This window comes from Schistocerca serialis, unplaced genomic scaffold, assembly GCF_023864345.2.
Source record: "Schistocerca serialis cubense isolate TAMUIC-IGC-003099 unplaced genomic scaffold, iqSchSeri2.2 HiC_scaffold_1322, whole genome shotgun sequence".
Lineage (NCBI taxonomy): Eukaryota > Metazoa > Arthropoda > Insecta > Orthoptera > Acrididae > Schistocerca > Schistocerca serialis.
The window spans coordinates 356,865-380,914 of NW_026047539.1; the positions used below are offsets into that span (position 1 = coordinate 356,865).

The 24,050-nt window shown below is 60.1% G+C and overlaps 2 protein-coding genes, 2 non-coding genes and 8 pseudogenes across 4 annotated transcripts; all 12 read left to right on the forward strand.

The window, feature by feature from the left end:
* The first annotated feature begins 1,272 nt into the window (after positions 1–1,272).
* Positions 1,273–4,672, forward strand: LOC126439392 (uncharacterized). The gene is made up of 3 exons (XM_050090566.1): positions 1,273–1,411; positions 1,579–4,130; positions 4,232–4,672. Exons 1-3 carry the CDS (start codon positions 1,273–1,275, stop codon positions 4,670–4,672), a joined length of 3,132 nt encoding a protein of 1,043 aa, XP_049946523.1.
* A 298-nt stretch (positions 4,673–4,970) lies between these two features.
* Positions 4,971–5,142, forward strand: LOC126439466 (U2 spliceosomal RNA; annotated as a pseudogene).
* Positions 5,143–5,904: 762 nt separating this feature from the next.
* Positions 5,905–6,097, forward strand: LOC126439448 (U2 spliceosomal RNA). Its single transcript, XR_007581204.1, has one exon. It is a non-coding gene; the product is annotated as a U2 spliceosomal RNA (small nuclear RNA).
* A 763-nt stretch (positions 6,098–6,860) lies between these two features.
* Positions 6,861–6,994, forward strand: LOC126439483 (U2 spliceosomal RNA; annotated as a pseudogene).
* Positions 6,995–9,499: 2,505 nt separating this feature from the next.
* LOC126439393 (uncharacterized) lies at positions 9,500–23,061 on the forward strand. The gene is made up of 3 exons (XM_050090567.1): positions 9,500–9,638; positions 9,806–12,500; positions 22,320–23,061. The coding sequence occupies exons 1-2, from the start codon at positions 9,500–9,502 to the stop codon at positions 12,433–12,435; spliced, it is 2,769 nt and encodes a 922-aa protein (XP_049946524.1). The 3' UTR covers positions 12,436–12,500; positions 22,320–23,061.
* On the forward strand, positions 13,198–13,369 carry LOC126439467 (U2 spliceosomal RNA; annotated as a pseudogene).
* Positions 14,133–14,246, forward strand: LOC126439482 (U2 spliceosomal RNA; annotated as a pseudogene).
* LOC126439460 (U2 spliceosomal RNA) lies at positions 14,793–14,970 on the forward strand (annotated as a pseudogene).
* Positions 15,729–15,921, forward strand: LOC126439450 (U2 spliceosomal RNA). Its single transcript, XR_007581206.1, has one exon. It is a non-coding gene; the product is annotated as a U2 spliceosomal RNA (small nuclear RNA).
* On the forward strand, positions 16,683–16,816 carry LOC126439488 (U2 spliceosomal RNA; annotated as a pseudogene).
* Positions 23,017–23,188, forward strand: LOC126439468 (U2 spliceosomal RNA; annotated as a pseudogene).
* A 763-nt stretch (positions 23,189–23,951) lies between these two features.
* On the forward strand, positions 23,952–24,050 carry LOC126439478 (U2 spliceosomal RNA; annotated as a pseudogene; the record flags this gene model as incomplete).

Genomic DNA, 24,050 nt, shown 5'->3' on the forward strand with positions numbered 1-24,050 from the left:
AAAAAGCTCCTGTTCCAGATAATGAGTGGCACGTAGTCACCCCACGGAGGGACAGACGCCGTGCTGCAGGACGCAGACCACCGCCCCCGGACCGACGGCGCATCATACCGCCCAGTCCGCGTAACAGCGGCACGGCGCGAGCCAACGCGCCTGTGCGGCCGGCGCGAGCTACACCTCGTGTATCTCGCGCCGGCGGCAGGGCGCGGGCGACCGCTGGGCCATCTGTTGGCGGCGCGGCGAACAACAGCCGCAGTGCGCTGGGCCCGAGCGCCAGGCCGGCGCGAGCTACACCTGGAGACGCCCGGCCGGCGCGGGCAACACCGGCCACCTCTACGACCACTGCGCCATCTGGCAGCGATCGTCGGGCACCCAGTCCGCGTAACAGCGGCCCGGGGCGAGCCGGCGCGTCCGGTCAGCCGGCGCGAGCTACACCTCGTGTTTCTTGCGCCGGCGGCGGGCCGCTGGCGACCGCCGGGCCATCTGTTGGCGGCGCGGCGAACAACAGCCGCGGTGCGCTGGGCCCGAGCGCCAGGCCGGCGCGAGCTACACCTGGAGACGCCCGGCCGGCGCGGGCAACACCGGCCACCTCTACGACCACTGCGCCATCTGCTAGCGACCGTCGGGCACCCAGTCCGCGTAACAGCGGCCCGGGGCGAGCCGGCGCGCCCGATCAGCCGGCGCGAGCTACACCTCGTGTTTCTTGCGCCGGCGGCGGGCCGCTGGCGACCGCCGGGCCATCTGTTGGCGGCGCGGCGAACACCAGCCGCGGTGCACCCGACCCGAGCGCCAGGCCGGCGCAAGCTACACCGGCCCCTGCTGCTACCGCTGCGCCACCTGTCACCAGCGCGGCGACCGAAAGCAGTACTGCGCGGCCCACGCCAGATGGCAGCACGGCACCACCACCGACGCAGACGACGGAGCGGCGCGACGTGAGCGGAGGGACTGCAGCGTCGTCTCCGAGAACTGGCAGCAAGAGGAGGAGACGCCGACGCCGTAACAACCGGCCCAGTCCCAACCTCCCGCCGCAAAACTCCCGTCCTACACCGAACTCGACCAACCCTCCTGTACCCTCCGAACAGGGCGCAACCGAGGCAGCTCCGCCCACCCCTCCCCCGGCCGACGCTCGGCTAACGGAGAGGCAGCGGCGCTGGCTGGCGGCCCTGGAGAGCGTCCACAACCAACCGTGGGACGCATTCGTCGCGGTCGTCGAGGACTTCATCTCCGAGATCGCCGAGACGAAGCCACAACGCCAGGCAGCCGGAGGTCGACAGGATGGGCCACCAGCAGCAGCGCACCGCGGCCAGGGCCGCGCCGACGCTGCTGCCAATCCCCCTCCCCCTGCCCCTACACGCGGCCGCGATGGGCGGCGCGGTGGACGTGGCGCACGGCGCGCGGTGGCCGCCGAGCGTCGGTACGACGCGAATGCAGCGTCTGAGATTCAGAAGCTGTACCGCGCGGACCGGCGCAAGGCGATACAGCGCGTCCTTGGCGAGACGTCGCCGTACTGCCAAATCGATGGCAACGTGCTCACGGAGCACTTTAAGGTAATATATTCTAAATCCGACTTTTCCGTTACAGATGCACCAGCTGCTGTCCCGGAGTTTGCCGCCACCACGCCCCCTGATGTCAGCGAGGAGGTCCTGGCGCTGATCACCGCCGCGGAGGTGCAACAGCGGCTCCAGAAGGCGAGCAACACTGCTCCTGGGGCAGACGGAGTCACCTACTCGGACCTGCGACGTGAGGATCCTGGCTGCCACGTGCTAGCTAGGATCTTCTCGCGCTGCTGGAATGAGCGGAAGACTCCGGTGCAGTGGAAAATATCCACTACCGTCCTCATCCACAAGAAAGGGGACGTCTCGGACGTGGCAAACTGGCGGCCTTTAGCATTGAGCTCTACCATCTCTAAGCTCTTTGCTGCAATCGTTGCGGACCGCACTTCTCTCTGGGCAGAGCGGTTGAACCTGCTCTCCCCAGAACAGAAGGGCTTCCGCACGTTTGAAGGCTGCTACGAGCACAACTTCATTGTGCAGACGGCAATTGATGATGCAAGGCGCAGGGGAGGCCAAGCATGCTTTGCTTGGCTTGATCTGGCGAATGCTTTCGGTTCAGTGCCTCACGCTCACCTCCTTGGAGTACTGAGCAGGATGGGACTACCAGAGCAATTGCACCATCTAATTGCCGACATGTACGATGGTTGCTCCACCCGCGTCCGTACATCTGACGGACTAACGGAGGAGATAGAGATCCAGGCAGGGGTCAAGCAGGGCTGTCCACTGTCGCCCATCGTCTTTAATCTCGCGCTCGAGCCGGTACTTCGCGCCGCAACCTCACTCAGAAATGAGTGTGGTATTCCGCTTAGCGGCGTCAGTGTGAGTGCACTGGCGTATGCGGACGATATCGTGCTTCTGGCGCGGGATTCAGAGGCGATGCAGACGCTCCTCAATGTTGTGGGTGAGGCGGCGACGTGGGCCGGGCTTACCTTCAAGCCGTCGAAGTGTGCCACGCTTCACATCCGCCGTCGGCAGACACTAGGCTCGGTATTCGCCCTGCAAGGGGGAGAACCAGCCGTGCTCGGTGCGGGTGACGCCTACCTCCATCTTGGCGTTCCCACCGGGTACAAAGTCACGCAGACGCCAACGGATGCGATCGCGGCAATTCGACGCGACTTGCAGCACCTGGACGCCTCCCTGCTGGCTCCCTGGCAGAAGATTGACGCTGTGCGTGTCTTTCTCCTCCCTAGGCTTGACTTTGTCATGCGGGGCGGAGCGGTACGCAAGGGGCCGCTATCTGCACTCGACAAGGCAGTGAAAGCGGCTGTCAAATCTTGGCTGTTCCTCCCACAGCGTGCGTCCACCGAACAGCTGTACCTCGCGCTGGGAGAGGGAGGATGCGGCCTGACGCCGCTCGCGGACGCTGCGGACATCTCAACGATCGTCCACGGCTTCCGCATGCTGCACTGCGACGACGCCACCGTCCGAGACATCGCCTGGGCCACACTAACTACGGCCGCGCGCCGCCGACTGGGGAGGAAGCCGAGTCGTTCCGACTTGGCCACCTACCTTAGCGGCAGCACTGAGGGTGACCTCGCACGCGACGGTGGTGACATCCAGTCACTGTGGACGCGCGTCAGGAACGCCACAAGGCGCCTAGCGCCGCGTGGCGTCACCTGGCGCTGGAGTGAACTGCTTTCCGAGTTGCAGGTGGAGGTCGGCGGCCGACCCGCCATCGCTGACGACGCGGAACACGGCGGCATCGGAGGGGTGACGCAGCCGGCCACGGAGGGGACGGCGCCTGGGACTACACGACACCTCGAAGATGGCGGCGATGGACCGCAGCACGATGATGACAGCGTGGGACGCACCGCCAACACTGGCGTCGAGCATGTCCGGGTGGGAGGGGGCGCCAAACGTCTTCTCTCGCGGACGCTCCGCGAGTGTCTGAGGCAGCGCCTGCGCCACATCCTACTCAGGAAACCGGACCAGGGGAAGGTGTTCGAGTGCACCAGGGAGTCCACAGCGTCCAACCACTTCATAGCGGGAGGCAAATACACCCGCTTCGCAGACTGGCGCTTTATCCATCGCGCCAGGCTCGGAGTCGTGCCTCTGAACGGTTGTCGCCGCTTTGATGGGCGGGCAAACAACAACAAAGCCTGCCGACGCTGTGGCCACAACAACGAGACGCTCCCGCACGTGATTAACGCGTGCATGGTGCACTCAGCAGCCCTGCAGTATCGCCACAACGCGGTCCTCAACCGCCTCGCGACAGCAGTCGCTGGGCGGCCAAGAAGAGGAAACACTGCTGTTCCTGACATCAGGATCAACCAAGCCGTCATAGGGGACAGCAGTGGGCTGCGTCCGGACCTCGTAATAACCGACGAGGCCGCGAAGTCTGTGACCATCGTCGATGTGACGATCCCCTTTGAAAATAGGCGGATTGCGCTCGACAACGCTCGGCAACTGAAGAAGATAAAGTACGCCGACGTTGCGCGCGGATTAGCCGCTCGCGGCTATTCTGTCACTGTCGACGCCCTGGTTGTCGGCAGTCTGGGGGCGTGGGACCGCCAGAACGATGCAGTGCTTCGGCACCTAGGCATCGCTAGCCGCTACTGCCAACTGATGCGGCGGCTGATGGTGTCTGACACCATCAAGTGGTCCCGCGACATTTACGTGGAACACATTACTGGCCACTGCCAGTATGTGTCCCCCTAGACTGTGGCATGCTCTGACGTCAGGCTGCGAGACCCTCGAGACTGCAGTCGTCGGAGAACTTCGAGGTCGGTGCCTTCGTGACGTCGGCGTCGAGATTCTCCTCCACGACGCGGGACCTGCGGCGCTACACCATCTTCGCGCCGCACTGCAGCAGTGCCGAGTCAGTAGCGGTGCGTGCGGTGCTGCCTGGTGCCCCTCCCTCCGTGGTGTCCGCCGAATATGGCCCCCACCTTGGTTGGCGCGGTGCTGGGCGGCGCCAAACGTGTGCCTACTGCCCGGCAGTCTCCAGCCAGCGTGGGAAGCAACGCCCTCCTGCCACGACACCCCGGAGACGTCTGCCGCAAGGCGGACAGAGGGGAGAAGTCCGGCTGTGTGTGACCCGCCTGCGTGCGTGGCACACCAGCCGCTGGCAGCCGTGCGTGTGCAGTGTGCTGTCAGGGCATGGAGAAGAATGCAATAAATAAAATAGACCCTAAAACTAGCTCCAACTTTCCCCAGTGTGAATTATCTAAGGCCGCGCCTATCGCGGAATTAATCTTAAGGTAATATACTTAAGCATCCGCGCCTAACGCGGTCTTCCAATATTTAAGTAGTGGGCTTAACCCACGAATTAGAATAAGATTCAACTATTTAAGTGCGGTTAGAACCGTCTACTATATATTTTTAACTTAAAATTTTCATTAAATTTGTAATACTCGATTTATATAGAGTCATGGATATTCTTTCTTAAATTTATACTTCTTAAAACTGTAACTAAGAATTATCTCTGGAAAATAAAAATCTGTTCTTATCAGCTTAATATCTGATACGTCCTGCATCGCAGGACCAGAATATTAAACTCATTTTTGGCTCATGACGGAGTGCTAGGGGCTTGCTCCACCTCTGTCGCGGGTTGGCCCGGCATTGCAGTACCGCCGGGATCGGCCCACCTAAAAATAATTAAAACACAGCCTGAAATGGGTAAATATTCTGCAGTTATCAGATATTCCGCTGTAGCAAAACTTGTTGCAGTTGTCGATGTGCCCAGTAGTTAGCTGCATACACACCACGATTTCCACGGTTTCCACGATTTCTTGTAATTAATTTAGCATTATCTTATGAATTTTTTTATTTTTTTATTTTTTTTTTTTTTTTTTTTGCGGTTAGCCGGACCGCTCTTGCAGCCGCATTACACTAGGCTGGTAATTTATATGGGCACAGAAGGGTGCCTTCGGATGCCTCGTTGGCGTCACATATGGTCCGGCCACAGATAATTTTAATTTCATTTTTTGGAGTTATATCCTTAGCTCCTCGCGAACGTCGTCGTCGCCGCCGCACGCACGCAGAATACGTGTGTACACACGTATGCAGTTGGCGGTGGACGATGTAAGCACTAGGCTAGGTGTAGCTCGCGCCGGCCTCGCGCCGGTGTAGCTCGCGCCGGCCTGGCGCTGCTGTGGGGCGGCCTCACGGCTTCTCCACTGCCCTGGCAGCTTGCGGCGTTCAAATGGGAGTCGCAGTTTACTGTTCGCCATGGAGGGTAGTACTGGGCTGTTGACGAGTGCTCTCGCGAATTGTCCTTCTTTCCCGCACTTGCTTTTGCGATGTTTTCGACGGTCGCCTGTTGCCATATCGGCCCGTACCACCGTGTGTCACTCCCACATGTGGAGCGCACACGCTGCAAGCATTTAGGCCCTTCGAATGCGGATTTTCCTTTATCGCTTCTCGGCCTTTTGGCTAAGATCAAAGTGTAGTATCTGTTCTTATCAGCTTAATATCTGATACGTCCTGCATCGCAGGACCAGAATATTAAACTCATTTTTGGCTCATGACGGAGTGCTAGGGGCTTGCTCCACCTCTGTCGCGGGTTGGCCCGGCATTGCAGTACCGCCGGGATCGGCCCACCTAAAAATAATTAAAACACAGCCTGAAATGGGTAAATATTCTGCAGTTATCAGATATTCCGCTGGTAGCAAAACTTGTTGCAGTTGTCGATGTGCCCAGTAGTTAGCTGCATACACACCACGATTTCCACGGTTTCCACGATTTCTTGTAATTAATTTAGCATTATCTTATGAATTTTTTTATTTTTTTATTTTTTTTTTTTTTTTTTTTGCGGTTAGCCGGACCGCTCTTGCAGCCGCATTACACTAGGCTGGTAATTTATATGGGCACAGAAGGGTGCCTTCGGATGCCTCGTTGGCGTCACATATGGTCCGGCCACAGATAATTTTAATTTCATTTTTTGGAGTTATATCCTTAGCTCCTCGCGAACGTCGTCGTCGCCGCCGCACGCACGCAGAATACGTGTGTACACACGTATGCAGTTGGCGGTGGACGATGTAAGCACTAGGCTAGGTGTAGCTCGCGCCGGCCTCGCGCCGGTGTAGCTCGCGCCGGCCTGGCGCTGCTGTGGGGCGGCCTCACGGCTTCTCCACTGCCCTGGCAGCTTGCGGCGTTCAAATGGGAGTCGCAGTTTACTGTTCGCCATGGAGGGTAGTACTGGGCTGTTGACGAGTGCTCTCGCGAATTGTCCTTCTTTCCCGCACTTGCTTTTGCGATGTTTTCGACGGTCGCCTGTTGCCATATCGGCCCGTACCACCGTGTGTCACTCCCACATGTGGAGCGCACACGCTGCAAGCATTTAGGCCCTTCGAATGCGGATTTTCCTTTATCGCTTCTCGGCCTTTTGGCTAAGATCAAAGTGTAGTATCTGTTCTTATCAGCTTAATGTGAGCTCATATGGACTGATTTCTGCACCGGGAAGCGGTCGCGCTTATTCTCCTGTTTCAGGTCCGCGACCTGAACGATGGAGCTTGTGGTGACGCTGCCGGCGGAGGTCTTCCGCTGCCGGATCTGCTTCGTCACCAAGGCTGCCGGGAGACCAACCTTTGGCGAGTACAAGGACCACTCGGCCCTCCTCCGCCACTACAGGAGGCTGCACGACCCGGAAACGGTCCCCGTTTTCGAGTGCCAGTTTTGCGGCCGACGCGACCCGCGGCTGAAGACGCTGCGGCTACACCAGCGGCTCTGCAATGCAGATTCCGCAACCCCCGGCGCTGCCAGTCGGGGGAGAGTGGGTATGGGACACGATGCCGTGTCTGGCTCTCTGGGGCACCCAGAGTGGTCGGCCGGCGGGAGGTCACAGGCGAGGGCCCCCGAAGCTAGTAGGACAGGCCCTTCGTCCTTAGTTAGTGCTGGGCGCAAGCCACAGGCGAAAGCGGCTCGGGAAGCTAGTACCATAGGCCGCCTAGCCTTAGATAATAGAGAGGGGCTATGGCCACAGCCCAGTCCGGTCCCCGAAGCTAGTAGGACAGACCGGCTGGACTTAGGTTTAACTTACTCGGCGGTCCTGACCCGCAGCAGCGTGGTGGGCTCACAGGCTGCCTTGCCCTCACCCTGTGTGAGTGTGCAGGCGTCTGCGACGCCCAGGACGGCGGTGGTTGCCACCCCCGCGTCGTGTGTACTTTGTGTGCGCACGCCGAGGAGGTCTGGCATCCCCCTGCCGACACGCTCCGCGACGTCAACCGCGTCGCCACGAGTGCCGAGCGCAAGTTCGGGAGGTGAAGGCAGCCCGCTGCCGACGCCTGCCGCCGAACGCGTCGCTCCGGCCAGAGGCGCAGTGTCCGACAAAGGCCGCGGCTCGCCGCTGCCCGCGCCGGCCATTGCACCCAGTGGCGTACGCTGGCCACGTCGTGCGGCTGCCGCAGGCGCCTCCCGCCCGCCATCTGTCGGGGGCGTGGGTACCGGCCTGGGACTGCCGCCCGCATTCGCTACGCCGCCAACAGGTGGCTCTGCGGTGCGGGTGGGCAGTGGCAGGCAGGCTGCCTCGCTCGCCGCGACCGTTGGTGTTGTCATTCACGGCGCATCCGCGCCGCTGATTGACGCACCAAAGGCCGCGAGCCCGGCTGATGCACCGGATGGTGTGGTGCTTGTGCGGTCGCAGACGTACACGCGCCGCGTTTCCCCTGCCCTGCCGGCGGTTACGTCGAGTGACGCCCGTCACTCCGTCTCCGCTCAGGCAGGGAGTGCTATTAATCAAAAAGCTCCTGTTCCAGATAATGAGTGGCACGTAGTCACCCCACGGAGGGACAGACGCCGTGCTGCAGGACGCAGACCACCGCCCCCGGACCGACGGCGCATCATACCGCCCAGTCCGCGTAACAGCGGCACGGCGCGAGCCAACGCGCCTGTGCGGCCGGCGCGAGCTACACCTCGTGTATCTCGCGCCGGCGGCAGGGCGCGGGCGACCGCTGGGCCATCTGTTGGCGGCGCGGCGAACAACAGCCGCAGTGCGCTGGGCCCGAGCGCCAGGCCGGCGCGAGCTACACCTGGAGACGCCCGGCCGGCGCGGGCAACACCGGCCACCTCTACGACCACTGCGCCATCTGGCAGCGATCGTCGGGCACCCAGTCCGCGTAACAGCGGCCCGGGGCGAGCCGGCGCGTCCGGTCAGCCGGCGCGAGCTACACCTCGTGTTTCTTGCGCCGGCGGCGGGCCGCTGGCGACCGCCGGGCCATCTGTTGGCGGCGCGGCGAACAACAGCCGCGGTGCGCTGGGCCCGAGCGCCAGGCCGGCGCGAGCTACACCTGGAGACGCCCGGCCGGCGCGGGCAACACCGGCCACCTCTACGACCACTGCGCCATCTGCTAGCGACCGTCGGGCACCCAGTCCGCGTAACAGCGGCCCGGGGCGAGCCGGCGCGCCCGATCAGCCGGCGCGAGCTACACCTCGTGTTTCTTGCGCCGGCGGCGGGCCGCTGGCGACCGCCGGGCCATCTGTTGGCGGCGCGGCGAACACCAGCCGCGGTGCACCCGACCCGAGCGCCAGGCCGGCGCAAGCTACACCGGCCCCTGCTGCTACCGCTGCGCCACCTGTCACCAGCGCGGCGACCGAAAGCAGTACTGCGCGGCCCACGCCAGATGGCAGCACGGCACCACCACCGACGCAGACGACGGAGCGGCGCGACGTGAGCGGAGGGACTGCAGCGTCGTCTCCGAGAACTGGCAGCAAGAGGAGGAGACGCCGACGCCGTAACAACCGGCCCAGTCCCAACCTCCCGCCGCAAAACTCCCGTCCTACACCGAACTCGACCAACCCTCCTGTACCCTCCGAACAGGGCGCAACCGAGGCAGCTCCGCCCACCCCTCCCCCGGCCGACGCTCGGCTAACGGAGAGGCAGCGGCGCTGGCTGGCGGCCCTGGAGAGCGTCCACAACCAACCGTGGGACGCATTCGTCGCGGTCGTCGAGGACTTCATCTCCGAGATCGCCGAGACGAAGCCACAACGCCAGGCAGCCGGAGGTCGACAGGATGGGCCACCAGCAGCAGCGCACCGCGGCCAGGGCCGCGCCGACGCTGCTGCCAATCCCCCTCCCCCTGCCCCTACACGCGGCCGCGATGGGCGGCGCGGTGGACGTGGCGCACGGCGCGCGGTGGCCGCCGAGCGTCGGTACGACGCGAATGCAGCGTCTGAGATTCAGAAGCTGTACCGCGCGGACCGGCGCAAGGCGATACAGCGCGTCCTTGGCGAGACGTCGCCGTACTGCCAAATCGATGGCAACGTGCTCACGGAGCACTTTAAGGTAATATATTCTAAATCCGACTTTTCCGTTACAGATGCACCAGCTGCTGTCCCGGAGTTTGCCGCCACCACGCCCCCTGATGTCAGCGAGGAGGTCCTGGCGCTGATCACCGCCGCGGAGGTGCAACAGCGGCTCCAGAAGGCGAGCAACACTGCTCCTGGGGCAGACGGAGTCACCTACTCGGACCTGCGACGTGAGGATCCTGGCTGCCACGTGCTAGCTAGGATCTTCTCGCGCTGCTGGAATGAGCGGAAGACTCCGGTGCAGTGGAAAATATCCACTACCGTCCTCATCCACAAGAAAGGGGACGTCTCGGACGTGGCAAACTGGCGGCCTTTAGCATTGAGCTCTACCATCTCTAAGCTCTTTGCTGCAATCGTTGCGGACCGCACTTCTCTCTGGGCAGAGCGGTTGAACCTGCTCTCCCCAGAACAGAAGGGCTTCCGCACGTTTGAAGGCTGCTACGAGCACAACTTCATTGTGCAGACGGCAATTGATGATGCAAGGCGCAGGGGAGGCCAAGCATGCTTTGCTTGGCTTGATCTGGCGAATGCTTTCGGTTCAGTGCCTCACGCTCACCTCCTTGGAGTACTGAGCAGGATGGGACTACCAGAGCAATTGCACCATCTAATTGCCGACATGTACGATGGTTGCTCCACCCGCGTCCGTACATCTGACGGACTAACGGAGGAGATAGAGATCCAGGCAGGGGTCAAGCAGGGCTGTCCACTGTCGCCCATCGTCTTTAATCTCGCGCTCGAGCCGGTACTTCGCGCCGCAACCTCACTCAGAAATGAGTGTGGTATTCCGCTTAGCGGCGTCAGTGTGAGTGCACTGGCGTATGCGGACGATATCGTGCTTCTGGCGCGGGATTCAGAGGCGATGCAGACGCTCCTCAATGTTGTGGGTGAGGCGGCGACGTGGGCCGGGCTTACCTTCAAGCCGTCGAAGTGTGCCACGCTTCACATCCGCCGTCGGCAGACACTAGGCTCGGTATTCGCCCTGCAAGGGGGAGAACCAGCCGTGCTCGGTGCGGGTGACGCCTACCTCCATCTTGGCGTTCCCACCGGGTACAAAGTCACGCAGACGCCAACGGATGCGATCGCGGCAATTCGACGCGACTTGCAGCACCTGGACGCCTCCCTGCTGGCTCCCTGGCAGAAGATTGACGCTGTGCGTGTCTTTCTCCTCCCTAGGCTTGACTTTGTCATGCGGGGCGGAGCGGTACGCAAGGGGCCGCTATCTGCACTCGACAAGGCAGTGAAAGCGGCTGTCAAATCTTGGCTGTTCCTCCCACAGCGTGCGTCCACCGAACAGCTGTACCTCGCGCTGGGAGAGGGAGGATGCGGCCTGACGCCGCTCGCGGACGCTGCGGACATCTCAACGATCGTCCACGGCTTCCGCATGCTGCACTGCGACGACGCCACCGTCCGAGACATCGCCTGGGCCACACTAACTACGGCCGCGCGCCGCCGACTGGGGAGGAAGCCGAGTCGTTCCGACTTGGCCACCTACCTTAGCGGCAGCACTGAGGGTGACCTCGCACGCGACGGTGGTGACATCCAGTCACTGTGGACGCGCGTCAGGAACGCCACAAGGCGCCTAGCGCCGCGTGGCGTCACCTGGCGCTGGAGTGAACTGCTTTCCGAGTTGCAGGTGGAGGTCGGCGGCCGACCCGCCATCGCTGACGACGCGGAACACGGCGGCATCGGAGGGGTGACGCAGCCGGCCACGGAGGGGACGGCGCCTGGGACTACACGACACCTCGAAGATGGCGGCGATGGACCGCAGCACGATGATGACAGCGTGGGACGCACCGCCAACACTGGCGTCGAGCATGTCCGGGTGGGAGGGGGCGCCAAACGTCTTCTCTCGCGGACGCTCCGCGAGTGTCTGAGGCAGCGCCTGCGCCACATCCTACTCAGGAAACCGGACCAGGGGAAGGTGTTCGAGTGCACCAGGGAGTCCACAGCGTCCAACCACTTCATAGCGGGAGGCAAATACACCCGCTTCGCAGACTGGCGCTTTATCCATCGCGCCAGGCTCGGAGTCGTGCCTCTGAACGGTTGTCGCCGCTTTGATGGGCGGGCAAACAACAACAAAGCCTGCCGACGCTGTGGCCACAACAACGAGACGCTCCCGCACGTGATTAACGCGTGCATGGTGCACTCAGCAGCCCTGCAGTATCGCCACAACGCGGTCCTCAACCGCCTCGCGACAGCAGTCGCTGGGCGGCCAAGAAGAGGAAACACTGCTGTTCCTGACATCAGGATCAACCAAGCCGTCATAGGGGACAGCAGTGGGCTGCGTCCGGACCTCGTAATAACCGACGAGGCCGCGAAGTCTGTGACCATCGTCGATGTGACGATCCCCTTTGAAAATAGGCGGATTGCGCTCGACAACGCTCGGCAACTGAAGAAGATAAAGTACGCCGACGTTGCGCGCGGATTAGCCGCTCGCGGCTATTCTGTCACTGTCGACGCCCTGGTTGTCGGCAGTCTGGGGGCGTGGGACCGCCAGAACGATGCAGTGCTTCGGCACCTAGGCATCGCTAGCCGCTACTGCCAACTGATGCGGCGGCTGATGGTGTCTGACACCATCAAGTGGTCCCGCGACATTTACGTGGAACACATTACTGGCCACTGCCAGTATGTGTCCCCCTAGACTGTGGCATGCTCTGACGTCAGGCTGCGAGACCCTCGAGACTGCAGTCGTCGGAGAACTTCGAGGTCGGTGCCTTCGTGACGTCGGCGTCGAGATTCTCCTCCACGACGCGGGACCTGCGGCGCTACACCATCTTCGCGCCGCACTGCAGCAGTGCCGAGTCAGTAGCGGTGCGTGCGGTGCTGCCTGGTGCCCCTCCCTCCGTGGTGTCCGCCGAATATGGCCCCCACCTTGGTTGGCGCGGTGCTGGGCGGCGCCAAACGTGTGCCTACTGCCCGGCAGTCTCCAGCCAGCGTGGGAAGCAACGCCCTCCTGCCACGACACCCCGGAGACGTCTGCCGCAAGGCGGACAGAGGGGAGAAGTCCGGCTGTGTGTGACCCGCCTGCGTGCGTGGCACACCAGCCGCTGGCAGCCGTGCGTGTGCAGTGTGCTGTCAGGGCATGGAGAAGAATGCAATAAATAAAATAGACCCTAAAACTAGCTCCAACTTTCCCCAGTGTGAATTATCTAAGGCCGCGCCTATCGCGGAATTAATCTTAAGGTAATATACTTAAGCATCCGCGCCTAACGCGGTCTTCCAATATTTAAGTAGTGGGCTTAACCCACGAATTAGAATAAGATTCAACTATTTAAGTGCGGTTAGAACCGTCTACTATATATTTTTAACTTAAAATTTTCATTAAATTTGTAATACTCGATTTATATAGAGTCATGGATATTCTTTCTTAAATTTATACTTCTTAAAACTGTAACTAAGAATTATCTCTGGAAAATAAAAATCTGTTCTTATCAGCTTAATATCTGATACGTCCTGCATCGCAGGACCAGAATATTAAACTCATTTTTGGCTCATGACGGAGTGCTAGGGGCTTGCTCCACCTCTGTCGCGGGTTGGCCCGGCATTGCAGTACCGCCGGGATCGGCCCACCTAAAAATAATTAAAACACAGCCTGAAATGGGTAAATATTCTGCAGTTATCAGATATTCCGCTGGTAGCAAAACTTGTTGCAGTTGTCGATGTGCCCAGTAGTTAGCTGCATACACACCACGATTTCCACGGTTTCCACGATTTCTTGTAATTAATTTAGCATTATCTTATGAATTTTTTTATTTTTTTATTTTTTTTTTTTTTTTTTTTGCGGTTAGCCGGACCGCTCTTGCAGCCGCATTACACTAGGCTGGTAATTTATATGGGCACAGAAGGGTGCCTTCGGATGCCTCGTTGGCGTCACATATGGTCCGGCCACAGATAATTTTAATTTCATTTTTTGGAGTTATATCCTTAGCTCCTCGCGAACGTCGTCGTCGCCGCCGCACGCACGCAGAATACGTGTGTACACACGTATGCAGTTGGCGGTGGACGATGTAAGCACTAGGCTAGGTGTAGCTCGCGCCGGCCTCGCGCCGGTGTAGCTCGCGCCGGCCTGGCGCTGCTGTGGGGCGGCCTCACGGCTTCTCCACTGCCCTGGCAGCTTGCGGCGTTCAAATGGGAGTCGCAGTTTACTGTTCGCCATGGAGGGTAGTACTGGGCTGTTGACGAGTGCTCTCGCGAATTGTCCTTCTTTCCCGCACTTGCTTTTGCGATGTTTTCGACGGTCGCCTGTTGCCATATCGGCCCGTACCACCGTGTGTCACTCCCACATGTGGAGCGCACACGCTGCAAGCATTTAGGCCCTTCGAATGCGGATTTTCCTTTATCGCTTCTCGGCCTTTTGGCTAAGATCAAAGTGTAGTATCTGTTCTTATCAGCTTAATGCTGGCAAGGTCGGATACAAAACACTAGATACGCGATGTATTTTCTTTAGTCATTGGTCTCCCAATGCCCGATTATGACGAAGCTGCAGCGGCGGCTCCGGAACGTGGCCAGCCTTGCTGTGAGGGCAGCAACTGCTGGTGCTACTGCCGGACTCGCCCTGCATTGAATACTTCTCCCTCGTTTTCTCCCGGATTTGACTGAGGGTTGCGAGATGCTCAGGCCCCATCTGCTGCACGCTCGATCGAGGTGTACGATCTGGAGCGAGGCAGATGCAGACCGGTCTCGTGTGTGTCCAGCCTTTGCTGTTGACACCGGCGGCACAGTGGTAGCGCCATATGAGCCTTCACCCTGCTCGCTTTCCTTCTTTTCCCCCGGCCAGCTACGTCTGGATTTCCACCGGGGTTGAACATAAGCTTACGACCCTTCCCATCTTGGCCAGAACAATTCTCTGGGTCTCACCAAGATTATATATCTCCGAGATAATTCTTAGTTACGTCCGCCCGAAGTGTGACGCTCCGGTGAATGGCAGGCGCCGTCGAGCAACACCTTCGCGGCTAACTCCTACCGAATGTGAACCTTTCCTTAGTTTCCTTCCCAAATATAACCTCAATGACTAAAAAAATATCTGTTCTTATCAGCTTAATATCTGATACGTCCTGCATCGCAGGACCAGAATATTAAACTCATTTTTGGCTCATGACGGAGTGCTAGGGGCTTGCTCCACCTCTGTCGCGGGTTGGCCCGGCATTGCAGTACCGCCGGGATCGGCCCACCTAAAAATAATTAAAACACAGCCTGAAATGGGTAAATATTCTGCAGTTATCAGATATTCCGCTGGTAGCAAAACTTGTTGCAGTTGTCGATGTGCCCAGTAGTTAGCTGCATACACACCACGATTTCCACGGTTTCCACGATTTCTTGTAATTAATTTAGCATTATCTTATGAATTTTTTTATTTTTTTTTTTTTTTTTTTTTTTGCGGTTAGCCGGACCGCTCTTGCAGCCGCATTACACTAGGCTGGTAATTTATATGGGCACAGAAGGGTGCCTTCGGATGCCTCGTTGGCGTCACATATGGTCCGGCCACAGATAATTTTAATTTCATTTTTTGGAGTTATATCCTTAGCTCCTCGCGAACGTCGTCGTCGCCGCCGCACGCACGCAGAATACGTGTGTACACACGTATGCAGTTGGCGGTGGACGATGTAAGCACTAGGCTAGGTGTAGCTCGCGCCGGCCTCGCGCCGGTGTAGCTCGCGCCGGCCTGGCGCTGCTGTGGGGCGGCCTCACGGCTTCTCCACTGCCCTGGCAGCTTGCGGCGTTCAAATGGGAGTCGCAGTTTACTGTTCGCCATGGAGGGTAGTACTGGGCTGTTGACGAGTGCTCTCGCGAATTGTCCTTCTTTCCCGCACTTGCTTTTGCGATGTTTTCGACGGTCGCCTGTTGCCATATCGGCCCGTACCACCGTGTGTCACTCCCACATGTGGAGCGCACACGCTGCAAGCATTTAGGCCCTTCGAATGCGGATTTTCCTTTATCGCTTCTCGGCCTTTTGGCTAAGATCAAAGTGTAGTATCTGTTCTTATCAGCTTAATATCTGATACGTCCTGCATCGCAGGACCAGAATATTAAACTCATTTTTGGCTCATGACGGAGTGCTAGGGGCTTGCTCCACCTCTGTCGCGGGTTGGCCCGGCATTGCAGTACCGCCGGGATCGGCCCACCTAAAAATAATTAAAACACAGCCTGAAATGGGTAAATATTCTGCAGTTATCAGATATTCCGCTGGTAGCAAAACTTGTTGCAGTTGTCGATGTGCCCAGTAGTTAGCTGCATACACACCACGATTTCCACGGTTTCCACGATTTCTTGTAATTAATTTAGCATTATCTTATGAATTTTTTTATTTTTTTTTTTTTTTTTTTTTTTTTTGCGGTTAGCCGGACCGCTCTTGCAGCCGCATTACACTAGGCTGGTAATTTATATGGGCACAGAAGGGTGCCTTCGGATGCCTCGTTGGCGTCACATATGGTCCGGCCACAGATAATTTTAATTTCATTTTTTGGAGTTATATCCTTAGCTCCTCGCGAACGTCGTCGTCGCCGCCGCACGCACGCAGAATACGTGTGTACACACGTATGCAGTTGGCGGTGGACGATGTAAGCACTAGGCTAGGTGTAGCTCGCGCCGGCCTCGCGCCGGTGTAGCTCGCGCCGGCCTGGCGCTGCTGTGGGGCGGCCTCACGGCTTCTCCACTGCCCTGGCAGCTTGCGGCGTTCAAATGGGAGTCGCAGTTTACTGTTCGCCATGGAGGGTAGTACTGGGCTGTTGACGAGTGCTCTCGCGAATTGTCCTTCTTTCCCGCACTTGCTTTTGCGATGTTTTCGACGGTCGCCTGTTGCCATATCGGCCCGTACCACCGTGTGTCACTCCCACATGTGGAGCGCACACGCTGCAAGCATTTAGGCCCTTCGAATGCGGATTTTCCTTTATCGCTTCTCGGCCTTTTGGCTAAGATCAAAGTGTAGTATCTGTTCTTATCAGCTTAATGTGAGCTCATATGGACTGATTACTGCACCGGGAAGCGGTCGCGCTTATTCTCCTGTTTCAGGTCCGCGACCTGAACGATGGAGCTTGTGGTGACGCTGCCGGCGGAGGTCTTCCGCTGCCGGATCTGCTTCGTCACCAAGGCTGCCGGGAGACCAACTTTTGGCGAGTACAAGGACCACTCGGCCCTTCTCCGCCACTACAGGAGGCTGCACGACCCGGAAACGGTCCCCGTTTTCGAGTGCCAGTTTTGCGGCCGACGCGACCCGCGGCTGAAGACGCTGCGGCTACACCAGCGGCTCTGCAATGCAGATTCCGCAACCCCCGGCGCTGCCAGTCGGGGGAGAGTGGGTATGGGACACGATGCCGTGTCTGGCTCTCTGGGGCACCCAGAGTTGTCGGCCGGCGGGAGGTCACAGGCGAGGGCCCCCGAAGCTAGTAGGACAGGCCCTTCGTCCTTAGTTAGTGCTGGGCGCAAGCCACAGGCGAAAGCGGCTCGGGAAGCTAGTACCATAGGCCGCCTAGCCTTAGATAATAGAGAGGGGCTATGGCCACAGCCCAGTCCGGTCCCCGAAGCTAGTAGGACAGACCGGCTGGACTTAGGTTTAACTTACGCGGCGGTCCTGACCCGCAGCAGCGTGGTGGGCTCACAGGCTGCCTTGCCCTCACCCTGTGTGAGTGTGCAGGCGTCTGCGACGCCCAGGACGGCGGTGGTTGCCACCCCCGCGTCGTGTGTACTTTGTGTGCGCACGCCGAGGAGGTCTGGCATCCCCCTGCCGACACGCTCCGCGACGTCAACCGCGTCGCCACGAGTGCCGAGCGCAAGTTCGGGAGGTGAAGGCAGCCCGCTGCCGACGCCTGCCGCCGAACGCGTCGCTCCGGCCAGAGGCGCAGTGTCCGACAAAGGCCGCGGCTCGCCGCTGCCCGCGCCGGCCATTGCACCCAGTGGCGTACGCTGGCCACGTCGTGCGGCTGCCGCAGGCGCCTCCCGCCCGCCATCTGTCGGGAGCGTGGGTACCGGCCTGGGACTGCCGCCCGCATTCGCTACGCCGCCAACAGGTGGCTCTGCGGTGCGGGTGGGCAGTGGCAGGCAGGCTGCCTCGCTCGCCGCGACCGTTGGTGTTATTCACGGCGCAGCCGCGCCGCTGATTGACGCACCAAAGGCCGCGAGCCCGGCGGATGCACCGGATGGTGTGGTGCTTGTGCGGTCGCAGATGTACACGCGCCGCGTTTCCTCTGCCCTGCCGGCGGTAACGTCGAGTGACGCCCGTCACTCCATCTCCGCTCAGGCAGGGAGTGCTACTAAACAGGCAGCCTCTGTTTCAGATAATGAGTGGCACGTAGTCACCCCACGGAGGGACAGACGCCGTGCTGCAGGACGCAGACCACCGCCCCCGGACCGACGGCGCATCATACCGCCCAGTCCGCATAACAGCGGCCCGGCGCGAGCCAACGCGCCTGGGCGGCCGGCGCGAGCTACACCTCGTGTATCTCGCGCCGGCGGCAGGGCGCGGGCGACCGCTGGGCCATCTGTTGGCGGCGCGGCGAACAACAGCCGCGGTGCGCTGGGCCCGAGCGCCAGGCCGGCGCGAGCTACACCTGGAGACGCCCGGCCGGCGCGGGCAACACCGGCCACCTCTACGACCACTGCGCCATCTGGTAGCGATCGTTGGGCACCCAGTCCGCATAACGGCGGCCCGGGGCGCGCCGGCACGTCCGGTCGGCCGGCGCGAGCTACACCTCGTGTTTCTTGCGCCGGCGGCGGGCCGCTGGCGACCGCCGGGCCATCTGTTGGCGGCGCGGCGAACAACAGCCGCGGTGCGCTGGGCCCGAGCGCCAGGCCGGCGCGAGCTACACCTCGAGACGCCCGGCCGGCGCGGGCTACACCAGCCACCCCTACGACCACTGCGCCATCTGGTAGCGATAGTCGGGCACCCAGTCCGCGTAACAGCGGCCCGGGGCGAGCCGGCGCGGCCGGTCAGCCGGCGCGAGCTACACCCCGTGTTTCTCGCGCCGGCGGCGGGCCGCTGGCGACCGCCGGGCCATCTGTTGGCGGCGCGGCGAACACCAGCCGCGGTGCGCCCGACCCGAGCGCCAGGCCGGCGCAAGCTACACCGGCCCCTGCTGCTACCGCTGCGCCACCTGTCACCAGCGCGGCGATCGAGAGCAGCACTGAGCGGCCCACGCCAGATGGCAGCACGGCACCACCACCGACGCAGACGACGGAGCGGCGCGACGTGGACGGAGGGACTGCAGCTGCATCTCCGAGAACTGGCAGCAAGAGGAGGAGACGCCGACGCCGTAACAACCGGCCCAGTCCCAACCTCCCGCCGCAAAACTCCCGTCCTTCACAAGACCTGACAGGCCCCCCTGTACCCTCCGAACAGGGCGCAACCGAGGCAGCTCCGCCCCCCCCTCCCCCGGCCGACGCTCGGCTAACGGAGAGGCAGCGGCGCTGGCTGGCGGCCCTGGAGAGCGTCCACAACCAACCGTGGGACGCATTCGTCGCGGTCGTCGAGGACTTCATCTCCGAGATCGCCGAGACGAAGCCACAACGCCAGGCAGCCGGAGGTCGACAGGATGGGCCACCAGCAGCAGCGCACCGCGGCCAGGGCCGCGCCGACGCCGCTGCCAATCCCCCTCCCCCTGCCCCTACACGCGGCCGCGGTGGGCGGCGCGGTGGACGTGGCGCACGGCGCGCGGCGGCCGCCGAGCGTCGGTACGACGCGAATGCAGCTTCTGAGATTCAGAAGCTGTACCGCGCGGACCGGCGCAAGGCGATGCAGCGCGTCCTTGGCGAGACGTCACCGTACTGCCAAATCGATGGCAGCGTGCTCACGGAGCACTTTAAAAAGATCTATGCGAAATCTGACTTCTCTGTTTCAGATGCACCAGCTGCTGTCCCGGACTTTGCCGCCACCACGCCTCCTGATGTCAGCGAGGAGGTCCTGCTGCCGATCACCCCTTCAGTGGTGCAACAGCGGCTCCAGAAGGCGAGCAATACTGCTCCTGGGGCAGACGGAGTCACCTACTCGGACTTGCGACGTGAGGATCCTGGCTGCCATGTGCTAGCTAGGATCTTCTCGCGCTGCTGGAATGAGCGGAAGACTCCGGTGCAGTGGAAAATATCCGCTACCGTCCTCATCCACAAGAAAGGGGACGTCTCGGATGTGACAAACTGGCGGCCTTTAGCATTGAGCTCTACCATCTCTAAGCTCTTTGCTGCAATCGTTGCGGACCGCACTTCCCTCTGGGCGGAGCGGTTGAACCTGCTCTCCCCAGAGCAGAAGGGCTTCCGCACGTTTGAAGGCTGCTATGAGCACAATTTCATTGTGCAGACGGCGATTGACGATGCAAGGCGCAGGGGAGGCCAAGCATGCTTTGCTTGGCTTGATCTGGCGAATGCTTTTGGTTCAGTGCCTCACGCTCACCTCCTTGGAGTACTGAGCAGGATGGGACTACCAGAGCAATTGCACCATCTAATTGCCGACATGTACGATGGTTGCTCCACCCGCGTCCGTACATCTGACGGACTAACGGAGGAGATAGAGATCCAGGCGGGGGTCAAGCAGGGCTGTCCACTGTCGCCCATCGTCTTTAATCTCGCGCTCGAGCCGGTACTTCGCGCCGCAACCTCGCTCAGAAATGAGTGTGGTATTCCGCTTAGCGGCGTCAGTGTGAGTGCACTGGCGTATGCGGACGATATCGTGCTTCTGGCGCGGGATTCAGAGGCGATGCAGACGCTCCTCAATGTTGTGGGTGAGGCGGCGACGTGGGCCGGGCTTACCTTCAAGCCGTCGAAGTGTGCCACGCTTCACATCCGCCGTCGGCAGACACTAGGCTCGGTATTCGCCCTACAAGGGGGAGAACCAGCCGTGCTCGGTGCGGGTGACGCCTACCTCCATCTTGGCGTTCCCACCGGGTACAAAGTCACGCAGACGCCAACGGATGCGATCGCGGCAATTCGACGCGACTTGCAGCACCTGGACGCTTCCCTGCTGGCTCCCTGGCAGAAGATTGACGCTGTGCGTGTCTTCCTCCTCCCTAGGCTTGACTTTGTCATGCGGGGCGGAGCGGTACGCAAGGGGCCGCTATCTGCACTCGACAAGGCAGTGAAAGCGGCTGTCAAATCTTGGCTGTTCCTCCCGCAGCGTGCGTCCACCGAACAGCTGTACCTCGCGCTGGGAGAGGGAGGATGCGGCCTGACGCCGCTCGCGGACGCTGCGGACATCTCGACGATCGTCCACGGCTTCCGCATGCTGCACTGCGACGACGCCACCGTCCGCGACATCGCCTGGGCCACACTAACTACGGCCGCGCGCCGCCGACTGGGGAGGGAGCCGAGTCGTTCCGACTTGGCCACCTACCTTAGCGGCAGCACTGAGGGTGACCTCGCACGCGACGGAGGTGACATCCAGTCACTGTGGACGCGCGTCAGGAACGCCACAAGGCGCCTAGCGCCGCGTGGCGTCACCTGGCGCTGGAGTGAGCTGCTTTCTGAGTTGCAGGTGGAGGTCAACGGCCGACCCGCCATCGCTGACGACGCGGAACACGGCGGCATCGGAGGGGTGACGCAGCCGGCCACGGAGGGGACGGCGCCTGTGACTACACGACACCTCGATGATGGCGGCGATGGACCACAACACGATGATGACAGCGTGGGACGCATCGTCAACACTGGCGTCGAGCATGTCCGGGTGGGAGGGGGCGCCAAACGGCTCCTCTCGCGGACGCTCCGCGAGTGTCTGAGGCAGCGCCTGCGCAACCTCCTACTCAGGAAACCTGACCAGGGGAAGGTGTTTGAGTGTACCAGGGAGTCCACAGCGTCCAACCACTTCATAGCGGGAGGCAAATACACCCGCTTCGCAGACTGGCGCTTTATCCATCGCGCCAGGCTCGGAGTCGTGCCTCTGAACGGTTGTCGCCGCTTTGATGGGCGGGCAAACAACAACAAAGCCTGCCGACGCTGTGGCCACAACAACGAGACGCTCCCGCACGTGATTAACGCGTGCATGGTGCACTCAGCAGCCCTGCAGTATCGCCACAACGCGGTCCTCAACCGCCTCGCGACAGCAGTCGCTGGGCGGCCAAGGAGAGGAAACGCTGCTGTTCCTGACATCAGGATTAACCAAGCCGTCATAGGGGACAGCAGTGGGCTGCGTCCGGACCTCGTAATAACTGACGAGGCCGCGAAGACTGTGACCATCGTCGATGTGACAATCCCCTTCGAGAATAGGCGGATTGCGCTCGACAACGCTCGGCAACTGAAGAGGATAAAGTACGCCGACGTTGCGCGCGGATTAGCCGCTCGCGGCTACTCCGTCACTGTCGACGCCCTGGTTGTTGGCAGTCTGGGGGCGTGGGACCGCCAGAACGATGCAGTGCTTCGGCACCTAGGCATCGCTAGCCGCTACTGCCAACTGATGCGGCGGCTGATGGTGTCTGACACCATCAAGTGGTCCCGCGACATTTACGTGGAACACATTACTGGCCACCGCCAGTATGTGTCCCCCTAGACTGTGGCATGCTCTGACGTCAGGCTGCGAGACCCTCGAGACTGCAGTCGTCGGAGAACTTCGAGGTCGGTGCCTTCGTGACGTCGGTGTCGAGATTCTCCTCCACGACGCGGGACCAGCGGCGCTACACCACCTTCGCGCCGCACTGCAGCAGTGCCGAGTCAGTAGCGGTGCGTGCGGTGCTGCCTGGTGCCCCTCCCTCCGTGGTGTCCGCCGAATATGGCCCCCACCTCGGTTGGCGCGGTGCTAGGCGGCGCCAAACGTGTGCCTACTGCCCGGCAGTCTCCAGCCAGCGTGGGAAGCAACGCCCTCCTGCCACGACACCCCGGTGACGTCTGCCGCAAGGCGGACAGAGGGGAGAAGTCCGGCTGTGTGTGACCCGCCTGCGTGCGTGGCACACCAGCCGCTGGCAGCCGTGCATGTGCAGTGTGCTGTCAGGGCATGGAGAAGAATGCAATAAATAAAATAGATCCTAAAACTAGCACCAAACCATTCCCGGTCTGAAATATCTAAGGCCGCGCCTATCGCGGGATTAATCTTAAGGTAATATACTTAAGCATCCGCGCCTAACGCGGTCTTCCAATATTTAAGTAGTGGGCTTAACCCACGAATTAGAATAATATTCAATTACTTAAGTACGGTTAGAACCGTCTACTATATATTTTGACTTAAATTTTCATTAAATTTGTAAAACTCGCATTGTATAGAGTCATGAATATTCTTTTTTTAAATTTATACTTCTTAAAACTGTAACTAAGAATTATCTCTGGAAAATAAAAATCTGTTCTTATCAGCTTAATATCTGATACGTCCTGCATCGCAGGACCAGAATATTAAACTCATTTTTGGCTCATGACGGAGTGCTAGGGGCTTGCTCCACCTCTGTCGCGGGTTGGCCCGGCATTGCAGTACCGCCGGGATCGGCCCACCTAAAAATAATTAAAACACAGCCTGAAATGGGTAAATATTCTGCAGTTATCAGATATTCCGCTGGTAGCAAAACTTGTTGCAGTTGTCGATGTGCCCAGTAGTTAGCTGCATACACACCACGATTTCCACGGTTTCCACGATTTCTTGTAATTAATTTAGCATTATCTTATGAATTTTTTTATTTTTTTATTTTTTTTTTTTTTTTTTTTGCGGTTAGCCGGACCGCTCTTGCAGCCGCATTACACTAGGCTGGTAATTTATATGGGCACAGAAGGGTGCCTTCGGATGCCTCGTTGGCGTCACATATGGTCCGGCCACAGATAATTTTAATTTCATTTTTTGGAGTTATATCCTTAGCTCCTCGCGAACGTCGTCGTCGCCGCCGCACGCACGCAGAATACGTGTGTACACACGTATGCAGTTGGCGGTGGACGATGTAAGCACTAGGCTAGGTGTAGCTCGCGCCGGCCTCGCGCCGGTGTAGCTCGCGCCGGCCTGGCGCTGCTGTGGGGCGGCCTCACGGCTTCTCCACTGCCCTGGCAGCTTGCGGCGTTCAAATGGGAGTCGCAGTTTACTGTTCGCCATGGAGGGTAGTACTGGGCTGTTGACGAGTGCTCTCGCGAATTGTCCTTCTTTCCCGCACTTGCTTTTGCGATGTTTTCGACGGTCGCCTGTTGCCATATCGGCCCGTACCACCGTGTGTCACTCCCACATGTGGAGCGCACACGCTGCAAGCATTTAGGCCCTTCGAATGCGGATTTTCCTTTATCGCTTCTCGGCCTTTTGGCTAAGATCAAAGTGTAGTATCTGTTCTTATCAGCTTAATATCTGATACGTCCTGCATCGCAGGACCAGAATATTAAACT

Bases quoted from the DNA above. Each gene is read 5' to 3' on its own strand.
- LOC126439392 (XM_050090566.1), top strand. From the start codon at position 1,273: ATGGGCCACCAGCAGCAGCGCACCGCGGCCAGGGCCGCGCCGACGCTG. The intron at 1,412-1,578 runs GTACGACGCGAA...TTTCCGTTACAG, and splicing joins GCGGTGGCCGCCGAGCGTCG to ATGCACCAGCTGCTGTCCCG. The intron at 4,131-4,231 runs GTGTCTGACACC...CTCTGACGTCAG, and splicing joins AACTGATGCGGCGGCTGATG to GCTGCGAGACCCTCGAGACT.
- LOC126439393 (XM_050090567.1), top strand. From the start codon at position 9,500: ATGGGCCACCAGCAGCAGCGCACCGCGGCCAGGGCCGCGCCGACGCTG. The intron at 9,639-9,805 runs GTACGACGCGAA...TTTCCGTTACAG, and splicing joins GCGGTGGCCGCCGAGCGTCG to ATGCACCAGCTGCTGTCCCG.